The 17,150-nt window shown below is 38.1% G+C and overlaps 1 protein-coding gene across 1 annotated transcript; it reads left to right on the top strand.

Moving 5' to 3' along the window:
* Positions 1–5,854: 5,854 nt before the first annotated feature.
* On the top strand, positions 5,855–16,510 carry LOC310637970 (serpin B3-like). Its single transcript, XM_083358606.1, has 8 exons — positions 5,855–5,886; positions 6,751–6,932; positions 8,565–8,615; positions 8,824–8,958; positions 9,459–9,576; positions 10,299–10,441; positions 14,003–14,158; positions 15,458–16,510. The coding sequence occupies exons 2-8, from the start codon at positions 6,765–6,767 to the stop codon at positions 15,851–15,853; spliced, it is 1,167 nt and encodes a 388-aa protein (XP_083214732.1). The 5' UTR covers positions 5,855–5,886; positions 6,751–6,764; the 3' UTR covers positions 15,854–16,510.
* Positions 16,511–17,150: the final 640 nt, after the last annotated feature.

Genomic DNA, 17,150 nt, shown 5'->3' with positions numbered 1-17,150 from the left:
AGGGCACTCACTGCTGAAAATGGTTGATGGGGTAAGAAAACATCATCATTATATTATCCAGCTCTTGGTTCCTGGTTTTTTAATTTTAAAGTTTTGATTTGCATAGTTTTAAAATTTTACCTGCTATTTTATTTACCTTTTCATGATCTGTAAGCCGCCCAGAGTCACTTTATCGGGGAGAGGGGCGGCATATAATTTAATAAATAATAACAATAACAACTGCGTTAACTCCCATTACAACAGCACAATTTGTGATGTGATTTTTGGGGCAGCTTAATATATAGTTCTTTGGAAATTGACCCAGGTTAGATTTCTAAATAAACATACACAGGGTTAATTTGGAGCCATTGTTGTCAGTGTAGGCATAAACACCTATAAAGCATATCTTTTATTGCCATCATCACCATAATGTAAAGTAAAATACCCTTAATATATTAGCATAACTAGAACAACAAAAAGGAAATTGACAATCCAAAATTTTACATACCTTTTTTTAAAAATCAACAAATAGAGCAGGCAGTCTCTTCACTATAAGATCGGACTGATTATATAGGACTTTTTACCACTCCCATAGAAACTAGTTTCTCAACTTTTGTCTCGTGTAATAAATTTTTGCCAATGACCTGTCCCTGTGGAACATCTACTAACAATAGGACTTAAACAAGAATGCAAGAATGACATAATAAATATAGAAATAGTCGACTGAAATAGAATAGTTGTAGAATGAATCACCAACAGCACTGGCATGAGTCTCTTGCTGTCAAAAGGAGAAAAGGGTACGAGAGGGTCAATCCTCAAAAATTAAACCTGTACAGTTATATAGCTTCATCCATCAGCCAAAAGTAACTTCTCCCAGAGTGCTTGCTCATACTTGGAGAAAAGAACATACTCCTACATATGAAGATTTTGTTACTTTCATTTTTGCTCGACCGATAGCAAAATGTCAGAGGCTTCTGAGTTAAATAAACCTTTGCTCTGATTTGTCCACGCTCAAAAGTTAAGCTTGCCAATCTCAAGACTATTAGAGCAGAAGGGTTTGTCATCTTTTCTGATCTTCTGTTACCCTGGTAGAAGATAAAAAGTAATTGGCACGAAAAACACTTTTTTTTACTTCCAGGAACTCTGGAGGTTGTTCGTAAAATATCCATCAGTTGTTTTTCTCAAATAAGAAAATCCCGTATATATAATACTAATACTAACATGTGCCCTAAAAGCTTTAGAAAATACTTTATAACATGTTTCGACATTTTTTTAAAAAAAAATATAGATGTTCAAGCAATGTTGTTCCTTTGCTTTATAAAGAAGGCTATTATTTTCCCATTGTGATAAAATCTTGGTGACAACTTTACTATGCTTGCTCTTTGGCAACCCTAAGACAGCACCAATGTTGTATTGCAGTAGAAACATCTATGCTTAATTTGATGCGGGTGCACTTCAGCATTGAAGCTCTGCTTAAAATCCTTAAGTATCATTTCCGTTAAGCCTCTGTTTCTATTATGATTTTTCTATATTGTGACCTGGGCCAGAATTGCACAAGGGCAATATGTATTCTCTTGTCACTAGGAAACTAGCAGGTGTGTAACCCACATTCCACTGTATACATTTCATACCTGCTTGTTTGGATCTGCTGAGCCACACCTTTTTCACCTCTTTGTCTTGTGCAGTGCACTTTCACTTTGAATAACTTAGTCCAAGGATCTCCAAATTTGGCAACTTTAAGACTTGTGGACTTCAACTCCCAGAATCCAAGGAATTGGTCCATATAGTGGATTTCTACTAACTTTTCAAGGGAACCATAAATTCATCCTGACGCTGAAAAGCTATGATAAAGCTTTATAGGTAGTCCTTGACTTACAACAGTTTGTTTAGTGACCGTTCAAAGTTACAACAGCACTGGGAAAAAGTGAATTGTGACCATTTTTCACATTTATGACCATGGCAGAATCCCCATGTGCACATGAACAAAATTCAGACTTTGGCAACTGACTCATATTTATGACGGTTGCAATGCCCGGGGGTTATGTGATCACCTTTGGTGACCTTCTGACAAGGAAAGTCCATGGGGAAGTCCGATTCACCTAAAACAGTATTACTAACTTAATAAGTTCAGTGATTCACTTAACAACTGTGGCAAGAAAGGTTGTAAAATGGGGCAAAACTCACTTAACAATTGTCTCACTTAGCAACAGACATTTTGGGCTCAATTGTGGTCATAAGTCAAGGACTACCTGTATTTTTTTTAACAATAGTGTAATAGAGTTTCATAGGAGCTGCCTTTTGCTGATTCGGAAACTTCTTGGCAAAAAATTTAGCTTTTATCTCTTCGAACCCACTCACTATATAGCTGGTCCATTCAATCAATCTGCAGGAACTTGGACCTATATTGACGTTGTTACATGCCTACCACTTGGGGAAATTAATAATAATTCCATTCTGACAACATGTAGAAGCTTTGCAAAACTTTAAAAACATATTTCAGCAGAGCCCATGAGAAGCTGTTTTGATTTCAGCAGGAAGATATTTCTCAAGAGAGAAATTTGTACATAGCCCTCCTTTTTTTCAATAATGTTGAAAATTTTTCTGCTAACTCACATGTGAAATTTTGATTTCTCTGGCCTCCCTTTGCACATAAACATTGGGTTGTCTGACTCTGCCTCCAATCCTAATATATGGAGAGAACATCTGGAAAAATCAGGTAGGCCAGGTCAGGAAATAGCCATCACAAGGACTACTAAAACTCTACTCTATTGTTGCAAACTGTAATAACAGCAAGCCCGCTGTTATTTTCCCTTTTATAGAAAACAAAATCAAGAATCAAGATGGGGCAATGTTAAGAGGCTTCTTCCCTTCCTCTTTTCTAGTGATGTTTACATAATGATTGTTGAAAAATTTCTCCAAAGCTATCTTTGTATTTCTTCATAGAATTGTTTCTGGTATGTCTTGATCAACTGGAACAATTTATATTTCATCAGACAGTCCCTCCATGAACTAGTCCACGGGTGTCAAACTCGCCACATCACGTGACATGTTGCGGCATATTGCAACTTTTTTCACATTGGCGGAGATGGGGTGGGCGCGGCCTCCATATGATGCAACCGGCCAGCGGGCCGGCAGTTTGACACCCCTGAACTAGTCCATTAAGCTTCTTTCTGTCCAGTCCACATTACTGAGTTAACATCTGAATTTGAGTGGCGTAATCTTGCATCATAGTTTCACTCTCTTGTAAATGGAAGAACTCATAGCTGCCATCTTCTTCAGCCTAGCTCTGAGATATGCCATCAAATGAGCATAATTCTTCAAATTAGTGCAAATGTGAGTCCAAACCAGAGTTGCCTATTTTGTAGTTGCTTCAATCACTAGGCTAATTAAGAATCCAACCAGGCTTGTTTGGTGGGGAAGTTCTCCTGGTCTCCAGAGGGAAGAGAGAATAGCTTTGAATGACAGGAGGAGGAGCCCTATCAAGGCAAGTAATTTGAGAAAACATCTAAAACAAGTCCTTTCTTAGTTCACATGAAAATAAGAGAGGGAGTAGCACATTCAATTTTCAATTTTGTTGTTCTGTATGGGACAATGACAATAAAGATTATCGTATCGTATCGTATTGTATCGTATTCAGACTGGCAATATTCTGTTGCCATAGCTCTTACACTAATAGTAGTACTGACTTACATGGCACTGATTTCCTAATCTGTTTTGCCATGTAGGGCTGACAGTCTCAGGGAAATATATAGATCACTAAATGGATTCAGTGCTTTCCTCTGTCTGTCTGTCTGTCTGTGTCTGTCTGTCTGTCCATCCGTCCGTCCGTCCATCCATCCATCCATCTCTAATCTACCATCAATTATCTGCCACCCAATTGTCTCCCTGTGTTGTGATTCAGGGTCAGCCTGTGGGTTCGGCATTTGGGTCGGACAACTCAGAGGAGGAGGAGGGGGGTGTTGGAGAGGTTGATGAGGGGGTTGGAGAGCTTGCTGATGAGAGCCCTCAGCCAGGCCCCTCCCACCTGGTCACGATGCAGACCCAGCTGTGTGAGCCTGACAGCATGGTTGAAGATGACCCACAACTGGCCCTGTTCAAGGACGCCCGACGGAGGAGGCAGTCAATCAGGAGTAAACAGAGGAAGGCAATGGGGCACCTCAGAAGGAGGCAGAGAGAAGCCACGCCCTGAACTGTATAAAAGGGGAATGGTGGGAGGGCTGGTTTGCTGAAGGCAACTGCTTGAATAGCTCCTGTTTCATGGTTCGTGTTTGCTTTCTTTGCTCTGTTTATGTTTTTATGTTAATAAATTTGGCAGGCCTAGTTCCAGCCTCTTGCCTTCTTGTAAAAGGGGTTGTCCCTGCCTTATCTGCAGGGCCGGTAGCAGGCTTGTACAGAACACCCTGATTAAAATTTAAGACTGGTGGATAGAGAAATGCCATCACATTTGAACCCCTGCAAGGAGGGAAAAGAGATCAGGAGATATTTGAACCTGCCAGCAGGCAGGAGTTTATGAGAAGGGAAAAGAAATTACCTCAGCAATCCACAAAGTTTAGCCATTTTAAATGAAGAGCCAACTACACAGCATTTTTGAATGAATTGCAGCTCAGCCAAAATAAATCAGCTTGGCTATTGAATAGAAAACCTATTACAGTATATATTAGGTTATGTCCTTAACATCATCATACAAATTTAGAGAATTGTATACATTCAATTTGCATCAGCTACAGTTTGTAATTCCCATCCTTATAACACTTCCCAAGCCAAGATTTGAATAAATCCAATACTTGGATTCTGATCATTTATCTGATTACCATAAATCCTCAGTACAATGTAAATACTACTAAAATTTGTAGAATCAAAAGTTACTTATTTTTTATCATTATTTTATTGTGATGTATGTCATAAGCCAAAATATCTGTAATATGCTAGCAGAACAACAAAAGTGTTCTTAGATATAACTAGATGGCAAAATTAAGAGTCTAGGTCTGTTTGTTTACTTTCTGAATACGTAAGTCTATTCAATAACTTATACCTTCCAGTAATACTGGCTCTCTGGAAAACTTCAGTTCATTGCAACTGGGAAAATGGAATTGCCAGCTTTGTAGTAATCCAGAATATTAAATTCTGACTTGAAGACAGTTGAAAATAATCTTGGTGTAGGTAGGCTATCTTGTTTTCTAGTTTAGACAAAATGGGAAATTAAGCTAAGGTTTTCTTGCCTTATGTAAGATGGTTGTAAACTGATTGCATGATGTAAAAGTATTTAAGTATTAAAATGAAAATGTTTCAACATTTTACTATGTGCACTGTTGACAGCATATTTGCAGACCCATATCTGTTGGCATTTTAAAGTGCATTTCAATACATTTCCTTTCTTGGTATCGATGAACATATAGGAAAAATACTATATTATGTACAAATTAGGTCTTGAAGGTAATCCTCATAGTATCATAAGGATTTGGTGGATTCAACCATTGCCTTTCCAAATTTCAACGTGTTCTGTTGGATAAAGTTGACAATAAATCAAATTCTTATGTGCTTGGGTCTTTAGCAAGGCAAGTCTGGATGCTGATTTGCCCTTCTTTTATAACTCAGGCTGTGGTCATCACTAAAGGAAGAGTTTCAAAAAGCCAAACTAAAATAATGTATTACTGTTTGGAAAGTTAGCTAATCCTTCCCCAAGACAAAGTTGCACAATTTACAAGCAATGTCCTGGATTATTCAACCAAGATTCATAGTGACGTGAAAAATATTAAAAAAGAACTTTTGAAATCTTATTATTTCTACATCTATACTCAACTAATGTAAAGGGTGATGAGTATATATAAAATAGTGGGATGGAATTCTTTTGTTTCCATTCCAGATCGGGTAACAGATTGCTGTTCCCCTTGGACAAATTATAGTGAGGTGGGACCCTCTTTTTCATCCATTTTTCTATTGTACAGGTGTGTGTGTGTGTGTGTGTGTGTGTGTGTGTGTGTGTGTGTGTATATATATATATATGTATGTATGTATGTGTGTATATGTATATGTATATGTATATGTGTGTGTGTATATATATATATATATATATATATATATATATATATATATATATATATATATATATATACACACACTTACATGAAGTTAGTGAGAAAATACATGGCATAATTGATTGATTGACTGGCTTGACTTGACTTGAGTGTAAACTGTTACTTGAGTGTAAACTGCTCCAATGGGGAAAAAATTGTGCGATTGCAGACCCATGAATTATGGAGCACTCAGCAATAGGTAATGTGATTCTTCCTAGAATTCACACTATAGTAAGACAAAAATTACATCTTCAATTTCACAGCAGTCCTACAGTGGGCAAGATCAATTATTTTATTTTTTAACAAAAATCCTTTTAAAACTTCTAGAAGAATAGTTGTACCATCAACTACAATTTACTACTAAAATTTGCAAGAAATAAAGTATCTTTTTAAAGATAAAAAGGGTTTAAACAAGTGGTAGCTTGCTAGTTTAAACCTAATGACAATTTGTCATTGTGCAAAAGAGTGCTGAATGCTTCAGATGCAAACTGTGTTTAGAGCTGAATGCTTCAAATCTCTCCTTTATATCAATATCACAGTTTTCTATTTCTGCAGTGAGTAAACTGCATTATTGGTTACCGGTAATTAATTTTTTTTCTTTTCCCATTCAATCATTCAGCCAAGATTTATTAGCTTTAAGAAGTAGTAAATTAAGTTATTGTTAAGTTACCTTAACAATGATTTCAAATTTTTCTAGGTACTATTTCCACCATGGACAGCCTTGCTGAAGCAAACACCAACTTTGCTGTGGACCTCTTAAAAATGATAGAAGAAGAGAAATCCAATAAAAACATCTTTTTCTCTCCATTTAGTATCTCAACAGCTTTAGCTATGGTCTTGTATGGTGCTGCGGGTAACACTGCTGATGAAATGAAGAAGGTAGGAATCATCATGATAACCAGGAAGTATTTTCTACTGATGACTTTTCCTTTGAGCATCTGAAGTTAAAATTCTGATCTGAATTATGTAGAATTGCTCCTTGGTCACAGTCACATCCCAAATGCATTTTCCAAGACTCCTTTTCATACAACAATTCTTAAACTGTACTGCATACAGAGCCTGAGAAAGTCCGTCCAGCAAAGTGTAAGAAAAGCTATGTATTTCTTTGTAATAGGAAAACCATTATTCAGGAATATAGTGCACTGTGGTGTAAGGTGATGCAATGCGTCATGTGGAGATTCTCAGCTATCCAGCTCATGGTTGTCCCAAAGGTGCTTTTTCAAAAGACAACTGGACCTTTTTTTTTTCTTTGAAGACATTTCGCTTCTCATCCAAAAAGCTTCTTTAGGCAATGTCCAGTTGCCTATGGGTGATGCAGTGTGGTATAGAGAGGTACAGTATATTGTAAGCAAAAGAACAATCCAGCTAAAGAAATAACACAGAAGGACAGTTTTCAAAAGCTGGGTAATGGAAAATTGTCACTGCTTTCTTAATGCAGCAGAGATAGATAGCCATATTTAAGATTAAGGTAAAGGTAAAGGTTCCCCCGCACATGCATGCTAGTCGTTTCCGGCTCTAGGTGCCGGTGCTCATCTCCATTTCAAAGCCGAAGAGCCAGCGCTTGTCCGAGGACGTCTCTGTGGTCATGTGGCCGGCATGACTAGACGCCAAAGGCGCACGGAGCGCTGTTACCTTCCCACCGCAGTGGTCCCTATTTTTCTACTTGCATTTTTACATGCTTTCGAACTGCTAGGTTGGCAGAAGCTGGGACAAGTAACAGGCGCTCACTCTGCTACGCGGCACTCGGGATTCGACCCGCCAAACTGCCGACCTTCTGATCGACAAGCTCAGCGTCCTAACCCACTGAGCCACCGCGTCCCTTTATTTAAGATTACTAGGGCAGAAAATAATAAGAGACAAGGTCTATAGACAGAAGCTGGAAAAGAGAGCTTGGTATGCTACAAACCAATCTCTGTAATTTCTAAGCTTGTCTGTTTTTCAGTCACAACAAAAGATGCTACACCATCAGCAGTGTTGAGGTAATGTAAGCATATTTCCTGTATAGTAATTGTGGGATGACACCATCCTGTCCATAGTCTCAGGTAATAAATCTTCTTTAAGGATTAAAGAGAGCATACATGCTTTCCTGAACAAGAATCTGTCCAGAGAAGTTTGAGAGTTAGTAATAAAGAAATTGAGAAGTTCTTAAAGTGAAAGTGCATCCGGAACTCATAACTTTATGGACAAGCTGAAGTGTCATTTAAAAAAAATCAGAAAAATAAAAATCATAATTCTTGCCCTCAGATGACTTCGACTAGACTCCCCTCCCCAAACTCTAAATGCTATTGCTATTTATGATAAGTCAGATTAATTGGGCCGGTAGAGATTGTGACCCAAACATTTGGAAATATCATGTGGAAGAATGTTAGCCTATATGTAGCATCTATTAGAACTCAATTACTCTTAAAGACAGTCCCTTCCAAATTCATCTAGGAACTTCCAAGGAAACTGAATTATGATAGAAGGATATGGTGACATAGAGCACAACCTCCCATGTATTTTGTATTGCAGGTCCTTCATTTTGATAAAATCACAGGATCCGGGATGTCTACAAACTTGCTTGTAAGAGACTTTTCATTAAATTTCATTTTATCCTTAGTTCTACACACACACACAAACACATATGTGTACACACACACACACACATATAGTACAGTACATATGCACACATGCACACACACAGATATCTCAACATTTGGTGTAAACGCCTTGGAATAGTGGGCAAAATGTGCGCCTATGGATGTAATGTCCTCTCCTTTGATTCTTGAAGGCTCAGTGTGACAAACCTGGTGGACCTCACAACCAGTTCAAGGAACTCCTATCAGCCATTAACCAACCTGCTAAAAACTATATATTGAGCACAGCCAACCGGATGTATGGATCGAAGAATTTTGAATTTCTCCAGGTGAGCAAGAAACTCCTCATCCCTTTCACTCTATGAGGAACTCTGACCTATTGAGGGCGCAAGTAAGATTTATTTCTCCATCCTTAGAAGTAGGCATATATAGTCAAAGTAGATGGGTGGTGTGCCTGAACAAAATAATGTTTTCCTTTCCTTTCCCATGAAAATTTACATATTTACATTATTAAATAGTTAACATAGTGGGCAGTCAAAAGAGGGATCACATTAGCAATGATGTTTTCTTTGAGCTACATACAACTGCCATCTACGCAATGTTTCTAAACAACAATAGTTTCTCTGAGATGATTTTCAACTTCCCAGCATACCCTACTGATTTTGATCCTAATTAATTTTGGGGGGTCAGTCAAAGTTGGTTAGGTGCTGCCATCCAATCTGGTAAATATTCGGTACCAACTACAATTGCTGACTGGGTGTATATGATGATGATGATGATGATGATAAGGGAATTAACACATTGATATGTTTTCTTTCAATATGTGCAGCAATACACAGAGTGCATTAAACAGCTTTATCATGCAGAGTTAGAAAGAGTTGATTTTCTGAATGCCATTGAGGAAGTTAGAAAGAAAATTAATTCCTGGGTTGAAAGCCAAACAAATGGTAAGAATGCATTGGTTAATCTTCATTTTCATTGCCATTGGTCAGTTAGGAAAGCTCACTGGATTTCCCACAGCGAATGGCAGAAAAGCAGAATATTTAGTCCTTGAATATTGCATAATGAAGATTGCATATGATCATGTTCTTGTTCCATGCCTCTACAACATATACGTTTCTCAAAGTCAAAATGTCATTTCTGAATTCATGCGTGGTCCTTATTTTTTTTTAAAAAAAGATATTTTAGCCAGTGTTACCCAACATGTTCATTTTCATAGCCAAGAATAATCAATTAATATTCCTTTTTTTATTAAAAAGTTTTAGAATACATTTTATCTTTAACAATTAATATTCCTGATGTAATGCCAAAACACACAAACAAACAAACAAATCTGATTCTTTGGAGAAGCTCAAGACCTGGAGTTTTTCCTGATCCACTGTATATCCAAAGTTGTATTTTTCTGCTTCCACAGGATCAGAAATGTCACTGATCCTATAACTTTAGGATGAAGGTTTTGTACCCATCATGTATGAAGGTAGAAAAGATTTCAGTTTGTTTTAGCCTTTCATTCATTTTTTGTTTCCTTAAATGTGTTTGGATTATATTGGTATTTTAATTTTTTTTTCAGTATTCTTACTCAAAAAAATGCATTGTGGAAAGAAGCGTATTGTTGATAAACTTCTGTCATCTACCGCTAACATTTTTAATGTTTTTACTTTTTGAAAAGATAAAATCAAGAATATGTTTCCTCTTCACTCAATTTCCGAAAGCACTGCAATGATCTTGATAAATGCTATATATTTCAAAGGAAAGTGGATGAATCAATTTAATCCCAAGGAGACACATGAAGCAGACTTTTGGAGTAGTAAGGTATATATTATCTGGAAAAAACCCAAGAGAATGGAAATGTATCAATTGCTGCACAATTGAATTAAACAACTAAAAATAACCACTTTGTTGAACAACATGGAAACATAAAATCCTTGCTTATACAATGAGCTTCTTCCTGCACCAATAGGGTCTGAAATTGGTAATCTTTTTTTTAATTGAAAAGTTTTACAATACATTTTATTTATAACAAAACAAAACAAAACCCCTCCCAACCCCCTCCCCTCTTCCCAACCCTCCCCAACACCTCCCTCCCTCCCCCTCCCCAGCCCCTCCCCTCTTCCCAACCCTCCCCAACACCTCCCACCCTCCCCCTCCCCCCTCCCCGACTTCCCAGAGCTAAATACAAGGTATAAAAATGAAAACAATCATAATCTACCATATGCAAACAACAATAAACTATTAAATCTATCGCACTTTAACTCTTATAAAATGACTACAAGCAATATAACAAAAATGATATTGGTCTATAATTTTTTGCTTAAGTGAGATCCTGGTCTTCCTTCGATATCAAAGAGATAAAAGCAGTTCTCCAAGACGGAGGCACCCCTCCTCCCATTTGGATTGTCTGAAACAATTCCCTTAATGGCTTTACCATCTCTAACTGTAAATTTTTTATAATACACAGCATTCAACCCATCGGTCCCTGGTGCCTTGCCCACTTTCAATTATTTAATTGCTAGATTCATCTCTTCCTTTTGTTCTTATGTAAGAACAGGAATATTAGCATTCATCAAATATACATCAATATCTACCTCACTAATCTTATCCCTGACATATAACTTAGAATAAAAATCAACAAAAGTTTTCTTAATAAGACTCTGCTGATACATACCACCCTTATGTTCTATTCTATCTATATTCTCCTAAATTCCACACTACATCTATATTTGTTATTCAAATATATTAACACCCTTCTCATATAAGCTTTACTAGCATCCCAGACCATTTCAATAGAAGTACCCTTATGCATATTAATTTCAAAAAAATCCTTCATCTGTTTTTTACATTCATCCACATTTTCCTGATTTCTAAACAAATTCTCATTTAGACGCCAGGAGCACCTATCTCTATTATCCTTGTCTATCTCCAGCCAGACTAGGCTATGATCAGACATGGTTCTTGGACAAATCTTAATCTTCTTAGTCCTGAAAAAGAAATCATTGGTAATTAATATAAAGTCAATCCTAGAAAAAAATTGATGTCTATCAGAAAAAAAATATAGTCCTTTTCTTGCAGATTTCCTCTCCAAATATCTCGCAATTCCAAATCATCCTTCATCTCAAAAAAGGATTTAGGCAGTTTAGCATGACTTGGAATACTTTTAAAAGAACCACTCCTGTCCATATGTACGTCCCAAACACCATTCCAGTCTCCCATAAAAATAAAAGATTTATAATCCAATTGAATAATCTTGCTGTGTAGTAAACTATAAAAGTCTGCTTGTTGTTGATTAGGAGCATATAATCCAACCAAAAGTGTTTTTTAGCCTTCTATTAACAGTTCTATTATAACATATCTTCCTTATTTATCTGCTTCAATTAACTCCGCTGTCAAGGTATTCTTAACATAAACAACCACTCCATTTTTCTTGTCCGTTACAGAGGCAATAAATTGTGTACCCAGTCTTGAATTTAATAAGTACTTTTAATCCATGACTCTAATATGTGTTTCTTGTAAACAAATAACATCATTCTTAAATTGTTTTAAATGTTAAAAAACTTCCTTTCTCTTCTGCGGTGAATTTAAACCATTAACATTCCAAGTTAGAAACTTAGTCGCCATCCTTCGCGACCCGAAGCTTTTGGAGCACTTCTTCCAGGATCCCCTTTACATTCTTAGGTCTCGCCCCTCCCTCAGCTTCACTATAGGTACGTTTTGGAGGTCCCATGACTTTCTGCTGGTTTTGTTCTTGCTCTCGTCTCATTCGTCTCGAAGCAGCACGCGTCATCCTCTGGTCTCTAGCCTCTTCTGATGATACTGAAATTTGATCCACTCCTGTAGCTTTCTCAACTATCTGCGTTGTTCCTTCAGCACCTTGTAAATTCTGACTACGTAGTTGAGGCTCTCCCTCGCCATTCTTCTATGGGGGTTGCTTTTAAAACATTACTGTAAAAATCACGTGCCTGCATCACTGTAGTAAGACGATGTCTCGTACCTTCATGCATCACCACCATACTCACTGGTATCTCCCATCTGAACTTGATATCACGTCGCCTTAATTCTTGTGCTAAAAAAGCAAACTCCTTCCTTCTCCTTAAAATTCTTGGAGGGATCTCTTTTAAAACCAAGACTTCTTGCTCAGCAATTGCAAATTTAGTATTGTAAGAGGCTTGAATGACCTCATTTCTAATTGCTCTCTTTGTAAAATAAACCACCACATCTCTGGGTAATTTCCTTTGTCTTGGAATCCACGAATTAACACAGAAAATTTTGTCTATATCTTCCATAATTACATCTGCTGGTCGCCCCAGCACCCCTTCCAAAGCCTCAGAAACTATTTCCTTCAAATTTTCTTTAGGATCCTCTTTTAAGCCTCTGATTCTCACAGCAAACTCCATCTCGTGATACTGTACCAAGGTCAAATCACTATCAATTTTCTCCACCACATTCTCAGTCTTTGACATTTTTGCATCTAATCTGCTATTATTTTAGCTGAGATCTTCCACTCTTTCATCCAAACGCTCAATGCATATAGCCATGCCTTGAAATGCAAGTAAGATGTCTGCCCTTATTTCTATTAGCTTCTCATCCAACTTTTCATCCATAACCTCAGCTAGTTTTTCTGTTAACTTCTCATCCAACTTTTCATCCATAATCTCAGCTAGTTGTTGGGATTGCTTTTCCAAAGCCTCTTGCATCACATTCTGCAAATCTTTAACTGTAAGGGCTGGTGCAGGTGCAGGTGCAGGGGGCAATAAAGTTTGCAACGAAGACTGCTGCACCGGAGAAGCCCCCGCACTTCTAAGAACTTTAGAAGATTTAGCCGCCATTTTCACCCACTATTGCCTGCTACGCACTTTCACTTTCAAACTCCGCAAAGTCCATTGAGTTAAAGATCATAAATCCACTTTCACCTGAATCTCCTGCATCGCTCTGCCTGCATCCAAGTTCTCCATAGTTCTCTCTTGCTGGCAGGGATGGTTGCGGACGCCCTGTTCTGCTCCAAAAAACCCGGAGCAGAAGCGCCTCGCAGTCCGGAGCATACCCAGGCTTCGGGGGGCTCAATCCTTCAGCCGCCAAAACTTTAAGTTCTGGCAGCCCCGGAGAGCTCTACCCCTACCTGGGCGCTCACCCCCTCCTCTTCTCCCAAGGAGGGGGCTTCCGAGCCGCCGAAACAGCTGATCGCCGCTGTTTTCGGCGGCTCTACAGAGCCGCGGGGCTGACAGCCTAAGAATGGCTGCCTCCGGCGACGCCTTGCCACCCGGAAGTCTCCTGAAAATGGTAATCTTATATTATAGCTGGCAATTACAGTCAACATTTCATGTTATGATTTCTCATATTGTTATTGCATTATGGTAAGCTTTGCTTTATTTGTTATAGGAGCACAGCAAAAAAGTGCAAATGATGGATCAAACAGGCATATTTAACTACACTAAAATAACAAACCCACCGATGGAAGTGCTTGAGATTCCCTATGATAAGAGAAGCCTAAGTATGTACATATTTCTACCAGACAAGAATGGGACTACAAAAGAGGTAATTTGAGTTCTGAAATCATTCAGAAAGAGATTTAAATGAACTTGATGTCTTTTGAATATTTTTAATGCTAAGAAAGGCCTTTGATCATATAGTCTTAAGAGGCTCTCAAATGTTAATTGTGATTTTTCCCTATTTTTCTCATTCATTTCTTATTTTTACACACACACACACACACACACACACAGAGAGAGAGAGAGAGACAGACACACACACACACTGCTTCACAGTACTTTACATCCTTCTCTAAGCAGAGTCAGCATAGTGTTCCCAACAATCTGGGTCCTCATTTTTCCGACCTCGGAAGGATGGAAGGCTGAGTCAACCTTGAGCCAGTGAGAATCGAACTGCCGAACTGCTGCCAGCCGGCAGTGAGCAGAACTAGTCTGTAGTACTGCATTCTAACTACTGCACCACCACAGACCTTCATCTTGTTTTTCATCTCCCTTCCTTCTGCTTCCAAATAAGGATTTTTGAAATATTTCCTTCTACCTTTGACTAGCTAGAGTTTGTCATCCAAACCTGGACCTATAGTTAATCCTATTACCCTTGGCTTAAACAAAGCGCTTCAGCAACTGTGCTCAGAGATGACTTTCCTAAATGCCAACAGCGTTAACATTCAGAATTGTCTGCCTGTCCGGATACCATCCAAACCATCTCCAAGCAAAAGTCAAAGCATAACTTTTCAAACTTCGGCTTTTGACCCAGGCAGAAGACTGTGAGCCCATGGCTTCCCACACTTCATGTTTTCTTCTTCACCAGAAATATGAAAAAGTAGACAAAACAGTCCATATTTTGAATGTAGTTTAAGAAAAAAAAATGTTTGTTGCTGGGTTGTTGTTGTTGTTGTTTTTAAACCCACTCTTTGATAACTTCCAAACAGATGTGGGCAATTCTTGGCCTCCCAAACTTCAGTGAGAAAGAAAGCAACTAGGGCAGGGATTCTTCAATTTTAGAGTTTGGCTTGCTCCTTGTTAATCCCTGGTTTTGAAGCAGATGTTCCATCCCTGAGCAATGCAATAAAGATTCCAGAGCTAAGATATTCATTTTAGCCTTGATATGGGTATGTGCTGCTAAGTGTCTTTAACCTCCCTTCTTTCCCTTCATTAAAACTATCCTACAATTTTTTTTAAAGAAAGTAATATTTTTTGCAGATATATTTGCTGTTTACTTATTCTGAAAATGTTTATTCTGAGGGAATAATGCTGCAGTGGGAAGCAACAGGAAATCATATTTTGGTCTTTCTCAATGTCTTTTTCCAAATAAGTTTTTCATTCATGTCTTCCTTTTACCTGACAGATTGTGAGGGAACTCACGTATGAAAAGTTTCAAGAATGGACCGATTCAATGCAGGACACAATGATTAGGATTTTGCTGCCAAGATTCAAGGTGGAAGAAGAATATTTGCTCATTTCAACTTTAAAAAAGATGGGAATAAATGATCTGTTTACTGCACAGAAAGCTGATTTGTCTGGCATATCCGGGAGTCAGGACCTGTTTGTATCTCAGGTCCGTCATAAAACCTATATTGAAGTGAACGAAGAAGGTTCTGAAGCAGCTGGTAGTACTGCTGTAGTTGTAATGCCTACAAGTGCACAAATTCCTGAGTTTAACGTGAGTCGCCCCGTATTGTTTGTTATAAAACATAATTCCACCAAGAGCATTCTTTTTGCTGGCAAACTTTTTTCACCATAAATAACAGGTGCTGCTACGTTAAAAAATATATTTCCATCTGTTGTAAGTGACCAAGACTTCTGCATTCCAAATTCCATTCTCAACTTGGCTAACAAATTGTTTTCTCTCTTAAGAAAAAGCAAATGGTGAGATACAGTTTTTATTTGCCTGCTGAGGTAAAAAAACAACCCCTTTACATTGACATGTGTGTGGAATCCAAAGAATACAAATCTGAATGTTCCTTGTGACACAGAGCCCTTGGTTTTAGGAGTCACTAGCCCCTTCCTCCACAATAATTAAGGGCTAATATGCCCCAATAATTAATTAGCTAATATTAATATGTGTACAATAGATCTGTGATGGAAGAAATGTGAGATATACATTCTGTTAAATAAAAACAGAAGAAACCAATGGTTTCAATTGAAGAGTGCAGTAAAACCCACTACTAACCTTGTTGTTGTTTCTGAATGTATTAGCTTCAGCGGATGACTTGCTTAAGGTACTTTCCGATTTCTGATTATGAAATTTAAACTTGAGTACACAGTAAGCTGCTTTGTCTTCCATTCATAACTAAAAATGGAGCTAGTTTTATTCTGATTCTGTTCTCTGTCTAAGCTAAATATATTTTGTGATCTCTTGAGTTTAAAACTACAGTAATATCTGAATAAACATATACAGTACATCAAATAGTCTCAGGTTTACTGTTATTCATATTTATTTCTGCACTTCAAAACTCTTCTGAAGAAAGAACCCTTGTCCCCAATCTAGGTCTTGCCTATTTGGCCTTTCATCCTCCCCACTTCCCCTTAGACTTTCACTGTAGGCTTTAACATCCACAATTTGACCACAACAGTAGTAGATGGAGGACAGTGAACCAAAGAAATTCCAGATATTGCTGAATCATAATTCCTAGTCTCCTTTGCATTGGCTGTACAGGTAGTCCTTTACTTATGACTACAGCTGGGACTGGAATTTCAATGCAGTTGTAAAGCGTCAGGTTATGTGACCATATTGCTTGGTGACTGCAATTTTGGCATGCATGGTTGCTATTGTAAGATGCATAGGTCATTAAGTGGGAAGCAGAGGGAGTCCCACATAAGGAGCATGGGGTTCCCACAGCAGGTGGGGGAGGCCCAGCATAGACCGTGTGTGAGTTGTGGGAATGCTGCAGGAAGACCAGGGAAGGAATACTCAGTGACTCGGGCTTCTTGGTGCACCACAACTCTGGGACTATTCCTACTTACCCTGGACACAAAAGAAAAGAAGCATGTATGTATGAGGACATTCGCAAAATGAATGGTGACATTCTCCTGGGGTT

Source organism: Vipera ursinii (assembly GCF_947247035.1).
Source record: "Vipera ursinii genome assembly, chromosome: 3".
Classification (NCBI taxonomy): Eukaryota; Metazoa; Chordata; class Lepidosauria; order Squamata; family Viperidae; genus Vipera; species Vipera ursinii.
Note: the sequence above shows the minus strand (reverse complement) of the source record. Positions and strands in the feature narration are given on the sequence as shown.

Bases quoted from the DNA above. Each gene is read 5' to 3' on its own strand.
- LOC310637970 (XM_083358606.1), top strand. From the start codon at position 6,765: ATGGACAGCCTTGCTGAAGCAAACACCAACTTTGCTGTGGACCTCTTA. The intron at 8,959-9,458 runs GTGAGCAAGAAA...CAATATGTGCAG, and splicing joins AGAATTTTGAATTTCTCCAG to CAATACACAGAGTGCATTAA. The intron at 14,159-15,457 runs GTAATTTGAGTT...TTTACCTGACAG, and splicing joins AGAATGGGACTACAAAAGAG to ATTGTGAGGGAACTCACGTA.